Genomic DNA, 17,015 nt, shown 5'->3' with positions numbered 1-17,015 from the left:
GAGGGGTGTGTGCTGTGAGCCCTGACAGGGGTACAGGGAGGGATGTGTACTGTGAACCCTGACAGGGGTACAGGGAGGGGTGTGTGCTGTGAGCCCTGACAGGGGTACGGGGAGGGGTGTGTGCTGTGAGCCCTGACAGGGGTACGGGGAGGGGTGTGTGCTGTGAGCTCTGACAGGGGTGCGGGGAGGGGTGTGTGCTGTGAGCCCTGACAGGGGTGCAGGGAGGGGTGTGTGCTGTGAGCCCTGACAGGGGTGCAGGGAGGCGTGTGTGCTTACTTTGGTGCAGAGAGGGGTTTTTTCCATGGAGCCTGTTTATGGTGGTTTGTGCTTATTGTACCCAGGCTCTGATGGGCTTAACTAGAGCAGATTGAGAGTGTTGACAAATCACTCATGTGGAGAAAGAGAAAGCCAACTGACATGACTCAAGCATTTCTGGGATTTAGATGGTGTGTTTAGAAAAAGTCCTAGCAGGGAGTCAGGACTGCCTGCTGCCCAGTGTTGGTTTGTGGGCCTGTTGAGCCAGGCAGGGAGCAGCCCTGTCTCACTGTCGTCCCCCCCACATGTCCTAGGGCATCAGAGGTTAAGACCCCTTTGTGGGATCCTCACTTTTGGGTCAGCCCATGGAGTAGGGATGGAAGGCCAGTGGCGACCCTAAAGAGCATTCAGCAAGGCCATCCCAGAGGAGGTGCTGCAGCCCACTCCAGGGAGGCCAGAGCTACTGCTCCAATCCCCATTTCCCCCTGAAAACCCGCGCCTTGCCCACCTAAGTATCTCCTTCCTCTTCCCTCCCTGCTTCCCCTCTCTGCCACCTGTCTGTCATTCTCTCTCAATCCCCTCCTCCTTCCTTTCTGTTTTTTTCTTGATTTATTTTTATTGGACAGTCAGATTTGCAGAGTGAGGGAGAGACAAAGAAAGATCTTCCATCTGCTGCTTCACTCCCCAAGTTGCCGCAACGGCCAGAGTTGAGCTGATTAGAACCCAGGAGCCAGGAGCCTCTTCTGGGTCTCCCGTGTGGTGCAGAGTCCCAGGGCTTTGGGTTGTCATGCACTGCTTGCTCAGGCTACAGGCAGGGAGCTGGAAAGGAAGTGGAGCAGATACAAGTGAGGACTTTAGCCACTAGGCTAATGTGCTGGGTCCTTTCCTCCCTTCTTTCCTCCTCCCCTCTCTCTCTCGAGTTATTTGTTTTTGATTAGACAGCAGTAGGAAACATTAAGGAAAGGACATGGAAAAGCCCAAGATAGACCTTGGTAAGCCCTTGGAATAGGCCAGGTTTGGTGCCTGCTAAAACAACTTCACTGATCGTTCATATAATTACACAGCCCTCTCGGAGAAGTGCTCCATGGGCCCGCGGACCAGCATGCTCACTGCCCACGTACTCCTGGACAGCTGCTGACTTTCTGGAGCTCTTCAAAGATCCTAGATGTTAGTTCTCTGTCGGCTGCAGAGTTTGCACGCATTTCCTCCTGTGCTGGTGGCTGCCTCACGGTGGTTCTGTTCCCTTTGCAGTGCAGATATTTCCTAGCTCACCACGATCCCATTGCCATCTTGCTTTTCCTGCCTGTGCATCTGAGGGTCTTGCCTGTGTCTGTGTCTTGGGGTGTTTCCTCAATGTTTTCTTCCAATGATTTGACGGTGTCAGGGTGTGGATCCTTCATCCGCTTGCATTAGTTGTGTAAGCTGTCAGGAAGAGCCTCGTTTCACTCTTGTGCACGTGTAGATCCAGTTTCTCAGCACCATTGGTAGAAGATACTGTCCTTCCCCCCAGGGTTTGACTTCATTTGTCAAGTGTTGGTTGTAGATGTGTGACCTGATTTCCGGGATTTCTTTTCTGTCCCACTGTCCATGTGGCTGCTTTGTCCGGTGCCAGGCTGTTTGGATTGTGATGACTCTGAGCACGTCGGAACTCTGTACTGGGACACCTCAGCTTGCTTTTTGTTGTTGAAGATTTCTTTAGCTATTCTGTGTTATTTGTGTTTCCATGGAACTTGAGTATCATGTTTTCTAGATCTGAGGAGGATGGCTTTGGTAATTTGATTGAAATCACACTGAAACTAAATTTCTTTCAGTAATATGGACATTTTAATGATATTCTTTTAATTCAATTTGCCGGTAACAGTTTTTTTTTTAAAGTTCTTGATCCCTGTTTAAAAATGATCATTAATCAAGTAGAATTATTTTTGTTCCCAGTGACCTTAATTTTCAGTGGAAGATCTAGCTAGCAATTCTGAGCCATCAAGTCAGCATCTCAGTTGGAACTTACAGGGGGAAGGTGCTACTTGAGTTGGAGTTCACAAAATGCCTGTCGTGCCAGGGCTGGAGCTGGGCATCTCGACTTCCGGGGAAGCTGTGCCCGCATGTTGAGACCACAGGGATGCTGTGCTTCCTTCTCACTCTTGCTCCCCACTGCCAGCTGTGCCAGGGGATTAGTGGGAATGACGACAACTGGCTTCAGGGGATCAAGGTGTGGGCAGCACTTGATGACAATGGCATCCTGTGTGGGCACCAGTTCTAGTCCTCGCTGCTCCACTTCCAGTCCAGCTCTTTATTAATGTGCTTGGGACAGCAAAGGATGGTCCAAGTCGCTGGTCCTCAGCACCCACGTGTGAGATCTGGCCATAGCCCTGCTCACCCCTGGCTGTTGCCTTCTGGGGAGTGACCCAGAGCATAGAAGATCTCTCTCTGTCTCTCTCTTTATATCTAACTATCTCAAAAAATAAAACAGGTCAGGTTTTGTCCTGGAACCCTCCTCCCCTATTCTTTAGCATCTAGTCATACAGTTCTTAATTTTTTCTTGGGGCCTGCTCACTCACACCTAGAGACTCTGCAGTCTCCACAGACTTTTCTAGTACTGTGGTCACAGTGGTGATGCTGTGGCAGGGGACAATGAGGAAAAACAGCTCTCAGAAGCTGCTGGAATGTCCCTGCAGTTGCAGTGCTGGGGGCAGCTTGCCATGGACAGCCCACGCTCACATGTGGTCAGCAGTCATTGCCCCTCTCTGGTGATGTGAGAAGGCTGGACCCCTGGGAGGGGGGCGCTCCTTCTTGCATCTAGCTTGCCAACTGATGGTGGGAAAACTGGGGCTGGGCCGCTCAGTGCTGGGCAGCCTGTAAACCAGGGATGGGCTGCTTCTGCAAGAGGCCCCAGCCCAGGGAAAAAACAGGCATGTTCCATGTCAAAGGGGCATTGCGGAAAGACACATGGGCATTGAGGGGTTAGCTGAGTTAGGTGCCAAGCACATGTCTGGAGCGGCTTGTGGCCAGGGGGCAGTGGCTCTTTGGGCTCCATTGGCCCTGAGTGACCAGCGGTGGTGGATCATGGTCAGGTCTCTTCCTGTCTTTCTCGTAGGTCCCTGGACTTCCTGTGCATTCTGCTGCGCTGTGTTAACAGGCTCAGCACTTGGCTCCTCTGAATGGGAAAGCAAAGCGTGTTCATCTCTGATGCACCAACTCCCCACGGGACTGACTCCCCGCAGGTGTCATGCCCTCTGCCTGTGCCTTCCCCTCCCCAGCCCTCACCTGTCCCATCTGAAAAACACAGCTCTCCCCATCAAGGTCATTCACTGATTCCTATCGAAAGCAGTCTTCACCAGCTCAGGAAACTGCCTGAAAAGCCATTTTGGACACAACAGAACCACTCCCATAGGTGTTCCCGGAAGAATTCAGGCCTGCATGGTCTCCTGTGCTGCGGCATCCCAGGCAAATGCAGCATGCAGCAGAAGCCCATTGTGCAGTGCGTGCGCTGTACAGTCTAGTCCAGCCTCCGTACATGGCCACCCAGACCACCTGGGTCAGCGACTCGTGGCTGAGGAGGAAGAAGCAGCCAGCACGATGCTGCCCTGCAGAGCCGTCCTGCACTGCCATCTGCCCAACAACCTGAGTGTGCGCTTCTGCAGGTAAACTGTAACTTCCAACCCTGATAGGAATTGTGACCTCTGACAGGATTGTTTGTTCAAGAGGATTAGGTGTGCCTTTTAGCCAATCACAGTGACATTATTGGGTGAAGGGACTACCTGAAAACACCCTCCTACCCTCCCTTCCCATCAGCCTTTATAAACCTTGAACGTGTGCTGAATAGACAGGACAATCCTCACCAGCTTTTCTCTGGTGGTTCTTCAATAGAAGAACACCATTGCATCAGGACCAGTGACCTCGGGACCTGTTGGCGGACTTAAAATCCCAAGATGCAGCAACTGGGGAAATCCGCATCAGATGAGGATCTTCCCTTTGAAAAGGAGATCACACAAAACAAGTACTGCATCAAATCCTGGCTCTGCTACATCAAGTTCAAACGCGGGGTCGCCAAACCCAGGCTCAACCAGCTGTATGAGCCGGCGCTCAATGTCCTGCCTGGCAGCTACAAGCTCTGGTCACATTACCTAAAGGAGTGGAGTGCCCAGGTGAAGCACCGCTGTGTGACAGACCCCGCCTATGAGGATGTCAACAACTGTCACGAGAGGGTCTTAGTATTCATGCACAAGATGCCCCCACTGTGGCTGGATTACTGCCAGCTCCTGATGGACCAGGGCTGCATCACACACACCACACCTTCAAACACACCCTGCCGGCCCTGTGCATCACACAGCACTGCCGCCTCTGGCCCCTGTACCTGTGTTTCCTGGGCTCACACCCTCTGCCTGAGACAGCCATGCGAGTCTACAGGTGCTTCTTCAAGGTGAGACCCGAGAACGCTGAGGAATATATTGACTACCTCAAGGGCAGTGATCGGCTGGACGAGGAGGCACAGTGCCTGGCCACCGTGGTCAATGATGAACACTTTGTGTCCAAGGCCGGCAAGTCCAGGTACCAGCTGTGGTTCGAGCTGTGTGACCTCATGTTGCAGAAGCCTAACAAGGTGCATTCCCTCTACATGGAAGCCATCATCCGCTGGGGCCTCACCTGCTTCACCAACCACCTGGGCAAGCTCAAGCTCTAGTACTTGCTGGCTACTACAGCCGCAGCGGCCACTTTGAGAAGGCTTGGAAAGTGTACGAGGAGGCCATCCAGACTGTGATGACTGTGAGAAACTTCACACAGGTTTTTGACAGCTACGCCCAGTTTGAGGAGAGCTTGATCTCTGCCAAGATGGAGGCAGCCTCGGAACTGGGGTATGAGAAGGAGGATGAGGACATGCACCTGGAGCTGCCCCTGGCCCGCTTTGAACAGCTCATCGACTGGCAGCCCCTGCTACCCAACAGCATTCTGATCCACCAGAACATGCATAAAGTATAAGAGTGGCATAAACGCGTGGCTCTGCATGAAGGCCATCCTGGTGAGATCATCAAGACATACATGGAGGCCGTGCAGACAGTGGACCCCTTCTAGGCCATGGGCAAGGCCTACACGTTGTAGGTTGCATTTGCCAAGTTTTATGAAGACAGTGGGTAGCTGGACAATGCCCGTGTAATCCTGGAGAAGGCCATGAAGGTGAACTTCAAGCAGGTGGACAACCTGGCCAGTGGGCGGGACCAGTGTGGGGAGCTGGAGCTGTGCACAAGAACTAGAAGGCGGCGCTGAGGCTGCTGAGGAAGGCCACAGCACTGCCTGCCCCCCCGGCTGACTACTTCAACAGCTCAGAGACCCTGCAGAGATGCGTGTACTAGTCCCTGAAGCTATGATCAATGCTCGTCGACCTGGAGGAGAGCCTGAGCACCTTCCAGTCCACCAAGGCAGTGTATGACAGCATTCTGGACCTGAGAATCGCCATGCCCCTCACGGTTATCCGCTATGCCGTGTTCCTGGAGGAGCATAAGTACTTTGAGGACAGCTTCAAGGCTTATGAGCATGGCATCTCACTGTTTGAGTGGCCCAACATGTCCGATATCTGGAGCGCCTACCTGGCCAAATTCATCACTCGGTAAGGGGGCAGTAAGCTGGAGCAGACCTGGGACCTCTTTGAACAGGTGCTGGATGGCTGCCCTCCAAATACTGCAAGACTCTACTTGTTGTATGCACAGCTGGAGGAGGAGTGGGGCCTGGCCTTGCACGCCATGGCCATGTATGAGCACGCAACCCTCGCTGTTGAGCCTGCACAACATGCTCCAACTCTACATCAAGAGGGCGGCTGAGATCTACAGGTTCATGAGTACCTGCAGCATCTACCAGAAGGCCATCAAGGTGCTGTCAGACAAGCATGTCCCGGAGATGTGCCTGCAGTTCACGGAGATGGAGTGCAAGCTCAGGGAGATTGACCAGGCCCACTCCATCTACAGCTTCTGCTCGCAAATCTGTGACCCAAGGTTGACCAGTGCCTTCTGGAAGACTTGGAAGGAGTTCGAGGCATGTCACGGCAATGAGGACATGATCCACAAGATGCTGCAGGTCCACCGCAGTGTGGAGGCCATCTACAATACACAGATCAACTTCATGGCCTTCCACATGCTCAAGGTGTTGGGCAGTGCTACAGGCACCATGTCTGACCTGGCCCCGGGGTAGAGTGGTGTGGATGACATGAGGCTGCTGGAACAGAGGGCCAGGCAGCTGGTAGCCCAGGCTAAACAGGACAAGTCCCAGCGATCCCAGAGCAAGATCTTGTTTGGGAGGAGCAATGCTGCCTGTGAGGAGCTGGCCGAGACAGCCCAGCAGGACAACCCTGAGGAGATCCAGCTGGGTGAAGATGAAGAGATGGACCTGGAGCCCTGTGAGGTGCTGCTGTGGCAGCAGAGTGTCCCAGTGGTCATGTTCAGGAGCCTGAAGGAAAACTACACCACAAATCTGCCTAGGAGGCAGCAGAGCTGGCTCAAGTACTTGTGTCCCCACTGACTGGATGGAGGTCCGGTTCCACATTCAACCCAGGCCATGCCTGCCACTTGTGGGCCCTTGTGCACTGAATCAGTATGTGGGAGCCTCTTCCCTTTCTCTTAATTGAACAAATGAGTGCTTGTATGAATAAAATAACCTTTTCCAGTGTCACATAGTGACACAAATGCTTATCTTGGATTCACTTTCTTGGCAGTATTTCCATCTCAAAAATGGGCGGGGCATGGGGCTTGGGTGGAGGGAGCTTCCATCTGCATGGCAGCTGCTGGAAGTACCAGGTTAGACTCAATGCTTGGGGCACTGGCCATGACCACGGCTGACACAGAGGGGAGCAAATCCTGGTTTTATGTGGCCTACACACCAAATGGCACCAGAGTTGAACTAGGCTTCAATGCCCATTGACATGTGAGAACTGAATGGGATGCAGGACACACTGGACCAGTCTGCTGCACATACTGGCAAGCACGGGAAACATGTCAGAGGGTTCTGGCTTGGTGGGGGTTACTGCCGATTGCTCTGAAGAGGCTGTAGCTCCCACTGGGTTGTGTGAGGGCCAAACGTGTGGTGGACAGGATCGGGCTTGGCACCAAAATCCATTGGTTTGTGTAGAAGGCAGGGCTGGAAATAAAACTGACCTAGAAATTGCAACCACCGGCATATGTAGAGGCTGATTCAGGCAATGATCTGTGCCAGACCCTGTACTGGCAAGCTCACACAAGAATCTGGTCTGGAATCATCTCAAACAAAGTTTTCTTGGGGTTCACCCCAATCAAACTGAACTCAGAACCCCAACCAGGATGAGATTTGCACATTCCATGGTCTGACCATGGAGTAAAGCTGAGCCTCTTCAGAGGCTCAGACACAGAAGTGGACAGCAAATGCAGGTGGACATGAAGGATATGATAGTACATTGGAGCCTACTTATAACACCTGCTACTAGAGCAGAGGATAGAACAACTGGATCAATTACTCCAGCCAAGTGTTGGTAGCGAAAATCTGAGCAAGTGGAGGTGCTAACGTGGACTCTGCCTGACAGTGTAAGAGATTTCACCGTGCTTGGAATGGCAAAATTGGCAGCAATTCAGAACAGTCAAACTATTGAAACAACTTGAGCAGTGTTCTCAGAGAATGGCTCACATCAGGGACAGTTGGTGTGGCTTCTCCCTTTGTCTCTCCCCTTTCCCCAGATACAAGAAGGAAGAAAGAAATGTGGAAACAAGAGCCTTATCCACTTTCCTGTAGCCCTTGACCCTTTGAGCCATAGTCAACTATATAAAGGTCATCAACATTTTTAAAAAATGGGCAGGACCAGTCAGGATCCCTTCTTGCCTTAGCAGCAGGTACTGCATGCACATTGCAAAGCAGGACAGAAAGTAGCATTTGTTATTTCATTATGTTGACTTTAGTGCTGTCAGAAAACCAACCCCAGAGGCTTGCCATGTTTTTCCCAAAGTTACACAAGCTGTTCCCTTTAAGATGGCAGAATCATCTTGTTAGAGGCCACAGCGAGGTAGCAGTTCTGTTTCTAAGGGACCCAAGAGTCTGCAGCCAGAGCACACAGAGGACAATGGAAAGGGCAAAAAAAGAGGAGACTTCTGCAATTTTAATATTCCTTAGAAGTTTAGCTTTTGCTAGAAAAAAGTATCTTCCTTATTCTTCTGATCGTGACCAGAGGGGCTTAAACGGCACTTGGAGACCTCTTCCAGTCAGTCACTGGGAGTTGAAAGTGGAATTACCAGGAATCACTGACCATCTAGAAAATGGATCCAACCCATGCCACCTGCTGGTGACTCACTTGCTCTGCACCTGGGTGTGTGCACCATCTATTCAGCTTAGTGAGCCCAGGTTGAGCTCCCAAGGGAGTCAGCATTTATTACCAAATCTCTTCACACTGTGCTTAGAAAAGCAAATATTCTCTTTCATTAATACTAGGGCAGTACTGGGTAGTCAAAGGGAACATAAATGAGGCTTGTACAAATGGTGCTGTTGATAAGCAGGGAAAACATAGCATTAAAGACTTGACCCCAGGTGAGAAGAACTGTGGTTTAGTGAATCCTGTAAACCTCAATTTACACCCACATTGCAGTGGGTGTTTTTGACTCTCATTGACTTCAATGGAAATTGTCAGTATGTGATAGTTTTGTGAATTTGGGGAGGTGGTTTTTATGTAATTTTTTTCCTGGATATTTCCAAAAAAGAATTCTTTTTAAACATTTTTAATCATTCTTATTTGAGAGGGAGGCAGATATACAGAGAGAGGCAAGAAAGAGAGGGGGCAGGGGTCCCTCCAATTGCTGGTGTACTCTCCAAATGGCTGTAAGGTCAGAGCTGAGCCAATTAGAATCAGGGGCCAGGAGCTGCTTTCAGGTGTCCTATGTGGTACCCCTGTAGGATGCTGGCACTGCAGGCTAAGGATTAGCTTGATAAGCCACAATGTGGGCCCTAAGATGAAATTCTTTCAGATTGCTCCTAGAAAGGAAGTCTGTACATTGTAACATTATCATATACTGTGATATCCAGTGCCAGGCAAAAGGTGAAGCAAAATAAAGCTCTCTGTCTCTCTGGCCACTGTGATTGTTTCTCAGGGACACCTGTCATTCTCTGTCAGGAGGGAGTGACCGCTAGACCTGGATTATCTCCTTTGTGGAAAGCAAGCAAGTCTGTGTAATCATTTTTACTTTGCAGGAGGTGGGAGACAGAAAGCTTAGACCATGCAAATAAAGCAAATGGAAGGACACAGACCTGGGGCTCAGGGCTTCAGAAAGGAGGCTCAGTGAACAAACCTGCCACTTGTTGTCAAGACCTTTGGAAATGCTAATTGGATTATAAAATAGTGGGTTCCACTTGAATGAATCCTTGGCCCTGATTTGGTGCCTTGTTTAACATGATACCTAAGAGAAGACAGCTTGCCCCTGGCAGCTGATCATGAATGGCACTATCTTCCTGCTTAGAATTGGAAACCGCCATCTCTGCATATTTCAGCTGACAGTGGGCTTGCAGTCACATTTCTTCCACTCCTCACTGTGGGCTCTCTTGGGAGTCATGCAACCTGCCTGAGGTCCACCTTCCTGGGTCAGTGCTTGGGTTTCTTGTGCTGCTGGACTTGAGCTGGTATTTCTATCTTCCCATTTCTCACCACTGGATGCCAGTGGAGGACCAGGGCTGAAACACCAAAGGCTATGGCTGTTTTTGAGCAGGCTAGGGAGTGTTACAAACAGAAGGATGATCCCTTGTTCCAGCAAGTCATCAAGCCTAGCAATGACCTTGAGTTAAGTGGAGCTAATCGGAAAATGTTGTTAGGCTTCATTCCCGAAGTGTTACATGATATTTTCATCCGGAAATTGAGAATGAGACTCAGAGGATTTCTGTTCATCCCAGCAAGAGGTTATGTGAATCCAGGTTCCTCTGACTTCCACTTGCTCCTCTTGTAGGTGTTGCACAGATTTGACTCCACAAATGAGCAGCTCCTGTGCTCTGAAATGACAATTTGGGACACAGGTGTCATTTTGGGGATCTGACTCATCCCTTATGTAGAAGGTGACGATCTTCTATGAGAGCTATTCCATTGGATTTCTGACATGAGAGAAACTAGGGATCACTTTCATTTCTCTGTGTATTAGTCCAGCTTCCTTGGTTAGAATTGGGCCTATTAACCACGGAGCCACTTTTTCATCACCAATCACCCGCGCCAACCTCTTGGGTTTTCTCCTAGCAAATTTAGATACACTTTAAATGGATTTTACCTAAAACATGAGATTCTAATATGGCTTTATGATGTGGATTTGCCTCAGCATCCTCTAGCGAGCTCCTCCAGGTGGGAGCTTAATGGCTCTCTGCAGCAACTGCTGCATCGTGTCGCCCTTCTTCATCTTGACTGTGTGCCGGTGCCCAGAGCCATCCCAGGAACCGAAAGTGATTTCAATCTCCTCACTCTAGAACTTTGCCTGCTTGGCTTCCCACTCCTGTCGCAACTCTTCCTGGAGCCGGTTCTCCTGTTCCTCACGCTCTCGGTCAGGCAAGAAGCTCATATGCACCTCTGGATTCTTCCCTAACTTCCTCCTCTTTGTGGTGACCCGTTCCATTTTCGGCTCCTCCTCATATATGACTCCCTGCTCTTGCTCCAGAGTGAAGGACAGACCAGAGATCTTCCGCTTGGCCTCCTTGTGCTCCTTCTCCCGCAGCTTGTCCAGCTTCAGCTGTAGCTGCTTGGATCGCTCCTCACGGCGCTGGACTTGAGCTCTACCTCCATGGCATCGTAGTGTGTATAGAACTTCTTGTCACCCTTGGATTTTATGTTTTCCGCTGCTGTCCGCTGCTTCATCTGTTCCATTTGCTTACGCTGCTTCTCTCGCGTCTTCATCAGGTGCATGGCACAGCCTGCCTCGCTTGCAGTGCCCTTGTACTGAGCCATGGCGGCGGTAGTGACAGCAACCCGGGCTGGTCTCCGCAGTGCCTGTAGAGTTCCTGCTGACCACGGTGATGGCTCCCCTGCCGCTGCGCCCGCCACGCAGCAACAGCAGCAGCTCTCGCTACCTCCTTCGCCAACAACAGCAGCAGGGGCTGGACTACAAATACAGACATATAAGTTGCTTTGTGGCATGCAAATTTGACTTCATTTGGATATAAGCCCAGGAGTGGGACAGTCAGGTCATGTGGTAGATCAATGTTGACTTGTCCAACTCTGAATATGGATTCCCATAGTTGCTACATCTTGGGGTTTAAGTCTGCCAACAGGCTCCAAGGTCACCGATCGTGAACCACCAGAGACCAGCTCGTGAGGAATGTCCCGTCCATTCAGCACAAGTTCAAGGCTTATAAAGGCTTACAGAAAGGGAGGGTAGGAGGGCATTTTCAGGTAATCCCTGAAAAACAGGGCAAACGGAGACTCTGAGATGGACTATGTCAATCAGAGGATTCTTCAGCGACCTCATCGTGCTTGCAATGGCGAGACTGGCAGCAATTCACAACTGTTGAACTATCCAAACCACTTGAGCAGGACCCTCGGAGCATGCCCCACATCAGGGACCTGGGATGGGTGAAAGACTGGGTAGGGGCCTCTCCCTTTACCTCCTCCTTTACCCCAGATACAGGAAAAAAAAATGTGGAGAGGAAACAATAGTCTTGCCCACTTTCCTGTAGCCCTTGAGCCTTTGTGCCCTAATAAACTGTGTAAAAATCATCAAAAAAAAGAAGAAGAAGAAAGAAAAAAACAAGTGATTTTACACAAAACTCTTGCAGAATATAGTCCTTAACCATTTCACCATTTACAGGAAAAAGCAACAACCAAAACAACAACAAGTCACATTCCTTTGCTTGCTTTTGGAAATACACCATTGATTTTATAGTATTTTCATTAACAGAATAACAGAGAAATAAGAAATCAGAAGTGGCTAATGTCCTCACCTTGCACGAGCTGGAACCCCATATGGGCGCCGGATCATGTCCCAGCCGCCCCACTTCCCATCCAGCTCCCTGCCCGTGGCCTGGGAAAGCAGTCAAGGATGGCCCAAAGCTTTGGGACCTTGCACCCGCATGGGAGACCTGGGAGAGGCTCCAGTCTCCTGGTTTCGACTCAGCTTAGCTCCGGCCATTGGGGCAGCTTGGGGAGTGAATCAATGGACAGAAGATCTTCCTCTCTGTCTCTTCACCCCGTTGTATATCCGCCTTTCAAATTAAAAAAAAAAAAAAAAAGGAGAAACACATCGGAGACTTGGCTCCACTCAGATAGCTACTCTTTGAAGAAAAATAATAAAAGACATCAGAAGCAAGATGGTTTTGAAAGCTTTATTGCAATCTCTAAGTATACAACCTTTATATTCCGGCTTCTACTTTCTAAAGAAACAACTCTTAAGTGATGCTAATATAGCCAATGAGAAAAAAAAAAAAAAACACTTCTATCAAAATATGCAATTTCAACTACAGACTAGAAGGCTAATATTTACAAAATATCTGGAAGCCAAAAGTTTGCTTCTCTGGATGAGAAGCAGCATCCCTTTGAAGCACAAAGCATCAAACAAAGTCTATAGCAAGATCGATGTGTGAGCGTCTTCATTGGTCAGATTCCAGATAAATTCATAAAGCTTGAGTCTCAGTCTTTGCAGCAACGTATATCCGTGTTTCTGAATCCAGATTTCCAGAAAAGAGGGAACCAAGTAATTCAGAATCTCAAGTGAGATTTATGGCTCACCATGTATCTATCCAGTGTGTCCCAGAACCTCAAGAAAATTAGTCTATCCAAATGCCGCTTATGGTGGCTGAGTTCTAGCACTGTCACGTCCCATTTCTGAACATTTGGATCTAGACGAGTTTCTTCATACTTGAGATGGAAGGCTTTGATTCTGGCAAATATGTCAACTGGTGATCCATCAGGCAAAAGCCACGGCCACCCTTTGAACTGCCAAGCGGGACCTTGCACAAACACTGCCACAACCCGGTCCCAATCTTGAGGCATAAGTTTAAGGGGCTGATCTAGTACTTTGTAAGGTACTGTGACACTACTTACAGTGCCACCTGGTTGCATTTGCTCTTTCCTTCTCTGTATTAGAGTTTCATGTTCTCGTTGACAACCCTGCTTCTTCTTTTCATCGGATGAGACAAATTTGAAATCCTGTAGAAGGTCTTCTACATTGAGCATGGTTATCAAAGACGTGGTAGCTGCAGGAATTATGATGATGGGAGTTTGAGAAGCTTTCTTCTGATTCGTGGGAGGTCTTGCTTGTGAAAGCGGTCTTGGTACTGGCTGTGCTGCAGGTGTCTGAGTCTTGTGGGCAGATGCACCCTCCGTTAACAGTTTCAGTGGCATACCGTGGTAGGTGCCCCTAGTGTCGATTTTGAAGCCTTCCGTTTCTTTTCCTTTGAACCTCTCCTGATCGTATCTGTCGTATGCGGCCAGGATAGGCTGTTTCAAACGCACTGTGGGATCCACTGGGGCTGCATTTGGAGCTGGTCGCCGGCATTCAGGTGCCCGCCCTTCTTCTCGGTCCTCCACAGACTGCAGAATTGCAAAAATATCCTTTGCAAAAGTCTTTCCTGTGCTCTGTAAGATCGTGTTGCGTGTCCTCCACATTCTCTCCCTGCTGACAATCTCTCGGGTCACATCTACCTCAGCATCTACAAAGCTCCTCGGCTTAAGGGCAGTGAGAGCATCATTCAGGTCGGTCTTGATAGTAGCTCGTTTCTTAGCCATAATTTTGGCTTTGATTGCAGCAATTTTTTCCACCGTCATGTCTTCAGACAAAGACCTAATCCGCTCAGTCTGTACGACCTCTTCCTTATGGCCCTCCAAACGAGCAGCCAGTCTCTCTCTATCCAGACGTATGCATTCTTCATTCTCAAGGCGCGGTTTCTTGGCTTCTGCTAGAACTTCATCTGCAGCTCTTTTGACTCGAGCAGATCGCTGAAGACCTAGCTCCAGGGGGAGGCTTCTGTCAATACTTGCGCACGTTGATGCTTCCCCGTTGAGATAGCCAAGCAGATCTTTGCGGTCCGGTCTTTTAACCACAGGAATATTTTCAGCAGCTGCACGGCGGACATAAACGGGATGAGAAAGGTGCACGTTTCTCAGCAGGAACAGGATGCATTCCAGCGTGTAGTACTCCCTCGGCTGGTCTTTCTTCTCAGCCGCCCACACCACATAGTTGGTCTTGACGTTCTTTGGCCAGGAGAACTCCCCAAAGATGACTTCGTCCCCCTTGACCACGATCTCCTTCTTTTGGATGGTGTACTGTCTCAAGACGCTGAGAACGTCCGCCATCTTCCCCAGCTCGCCCTCACCGTTGGTCAGAAATGTCCTGTCTATCCAGCACAAGCTCAAGGTTTATAAAGGCTTACACAAAGGGAGGGTAGGAGGGCGTTTTCAGGTAGTCCCTCCACCCAATAAGGACACTTTGATTGGCTAAAAGGCACGCCTAATCCCGTTGACCTTCCAATCATGTCAGAGGTCACAGTCCCTCTACAGGGATGGAAGGTATGCCTCAGGGCAGATAAGCTCTAGGTCACACCCCCTAGGTAGCAGGCAAGAGACCTGGGGTGATTTCCCACAGCTGCACTTACCCTAACTCCACTCTCAGCAGTGCAGAGTGTAGAATACTTTTCTTCCCACATCCACGCCAAGAGTTAGTGGATATTGAGTGGGATCACATTCAATCTGTGTATGACTTCTGGTAACAGGGCCATGTTCCCGTCTTGATTCTACTGATCCTGGAACATGGTACATGTCTCCATCTTTTAGTGTCTCTTTAAACGTTGAATAATTCTTGGGTCTTCCACATCCTTGTTTAGGTTTTATTCCGATGTATCTAAGGTGGTACTCCCTGTCTTGAATGAGACTGTTCTTTTTCAGGTTTTATTTATTACTACTATTATCCTTCTAAGCACTGTTTGCTAAACCTCTGGAATTACCTTTATTGCCTCCTGCAGTTCCCCTTCTCCCCCTCCCAAGTTTTCCTACACCATTATTAAAGTATAGTTCTTCATGCACTGTCTAATGTCCATCATTATGGGCATTGACAATTGTTGAGAGTCCAACATCCCCTTGTCAAAATACAATGAGCCCTTTTCATAGTTAATCCATCTTTTTCTGGAAGTAAATATGCATACTACATTATAACCTCACATCCGGATATATTAGTGTTCATTTCAGTTGCTGTACATCTGCTTAAATAAAGTCACAATAGAAAATCGATGATAAAAAAATAGAAATTTGCAATGCCATGAACTCAAACCACATGTTACTATATACGACTGTCTCCAATGCATAACTGCTCTATATTCCCTTAACTGAAAAGCCGCAAAACAAAATCTACTTCAGGAAATGAAAAGAAATTAACAGTTCTGTGGAATTACATAACATGCTGGTGAATGGCTAAGGTTTGAAGAAATGTAAATAAATCAAAGTCCTTGTTGAAGAAAATGATTTTTCTGCATGATCTGTGAGTCATTGAATAATTTTATCAGAAATATTTTGAAGAGATGAAACTAACAGAAAACATCAAAAGCCATGCGATATTGTTTTTGCTGATTTTTGTTGGTGAAATGTGTCTCTTCTTGACAACAAAAAATTTGGTTTTGATTTTTAATCCAGTTGACTATTCTATGATGTTGGATTGAGCTTAAGCCATTTATATTCTGGATTAATATGAGTGGTAATTTTGTCCTGTCATTTTATAAATGGTTTGTTCATTGATTTATAGTCTTCTGGTTTTGTTGGGTCTATTCCTCTTCTCGGTCAAGAGAGTGTCTTGAAGTATCATTTGTAGGGCAGATTTGGAAGAAGAAATTTGTTTTAAATTTTATTTACCGTGGAAGAATTTTATTTCATTTTCAAAAACAAAAGAAGGTTTTGCTAGATATTTTATCCTGGTCCGACAATTTTTTTCTTCTAAAATCTGGAATATGTCACTCCATTTTCTTCTTGACTGTGGAGTTTCCTGTGAGACGTCTTCTGTGAGTTTAATTGGAATTCCTTTGTATGTCACTTGATTATTTTCACGTGCACATATAAGTATCTTTTTCTTATGTTTTATTGAAGGGAGCTTGATGATCATGTGTGTTGGTGAGGATCGCTTTTGTTCAAGCCTGTTGGGAGTTCTGTGCCCCTCTTGGATGTTGTTTCCCTGTTCTTTCTCCAGATTAGGGAAATTTTCCCTTATTTCATTAAATACATTTGTAAAACCAGTTTCTTTTTCTGCACCTTTTGGGATTCCCATAACTCTTATATTAGGACTCTTAATAGTGTTTTTTACTTCTTGAATACTTTTTTTGGCCTGATCCCTCTCTGTTTCATTTTTTTGTTTGCTTCCCACTGGTGACAAGAAATATCTTCCAATCCTAAGATTCTTTCTTCTGCTTGCTTCCTTCTATTTTGGAGACTATCCACTGTACTTTTACTTTGCTCTGCTGTGTTCTTAATTTCTTATGTATCAGCCTTGATTTGCTTTATTGCTGCTATTTCTTGTGTAACATATTCCTTAAATTCTTTGAACTCTTCTTTGTGCTTCTCATTGTTTATCAGAAGTTTTATATTAAGTTTTCCAAATTCTGTGTCCCACATTTTCTCAATGTCTTCCTCAGTTAACTTTGAGGTTGGAATAGGGTTTTGCTCCTTTGCAGGGGAGTCTTCAGGAATATTGATGTTGCCTTTGTGTCTTTTTTTGTTCTTGGTCATTGTACTTCTAGTTATCGGATTCTTCTCCTTGGTGCAGGTTTCTAAGCCATGTCACCCACAGGTCTACAGTTCAATTTTACTTATTGCAGTTGGT

General features: G+C 48.0%; 1 protein-coding gene and 2 pseudogenes across 1 annotated transcript; 1 reads left to right on the top strand and 2 right to left on the bottom strand.

Annotated features, from left to right (window-relative positions):
* Window positions 1–4,181: 4,181 nt before the first annotated feature.
* On the top strand, window positions 4,182–6,759 carry LOC131478292 (pre-mRNA-splicing factor SYF1-like; annotated as a pseudogene).
* Window positions 6,760–10,553: 3,794 nt separating this feature from the next.
* On the bottom strand, window positions 10,554–11,167 carry LOC131478290 (protein FAM50A-like; annotated as a pseudogene).
* Window positions 11,168–12,842: 1,675 nt separating this feature from the next.
* On the bottom strand, window positions 12,843–14,509 carry LOC131479627 (parafibromin-like). The gene has a single exon (XM_058660980.1). The coding sequence runs from the start codon at window positions 14,507–14,509 to the stop codon at window positions 12,914–12,916; it is 1,596 nt and encodes a 531-aa protein (XP_058516963.1). The 3' UTR covers window positions 12,843–12,913.
* Between the last annotated feature and the right edge of the window lie 2,506 nt (window positions 14,510–17,015).

Source organism: Ochotona princeps, chromosome 2 (genome assembly GCF_030435755.1).
Source record: "Ochotona princeps isolate mOchPri1 chromosome 2, mOchPri1.hap1, whole genome shotgun sequence".
Classification (NCBI taxonomy): Eukaryota; Metazoa; Chordata; class Mammalia; order Lagomorpha; family Ochotonidae; genus Ochotona; species Ochotona princeps.
The sequence above is the reverse complement of the archived record's forward strand: the minus strand, read 5'-3'. Positions and strand labels throughout refer to the sequence as shown.

Bases quoted from the DNA above. Each gene is read 5' to 3' on its own strand.
- LOC131479627 (XM_058660980.1), bottom strand. From the start codon at position 14,509: ATGGCGGACGTTCTCAGCGTCTTGAGACAGTACACCATCCAAAAGAAG.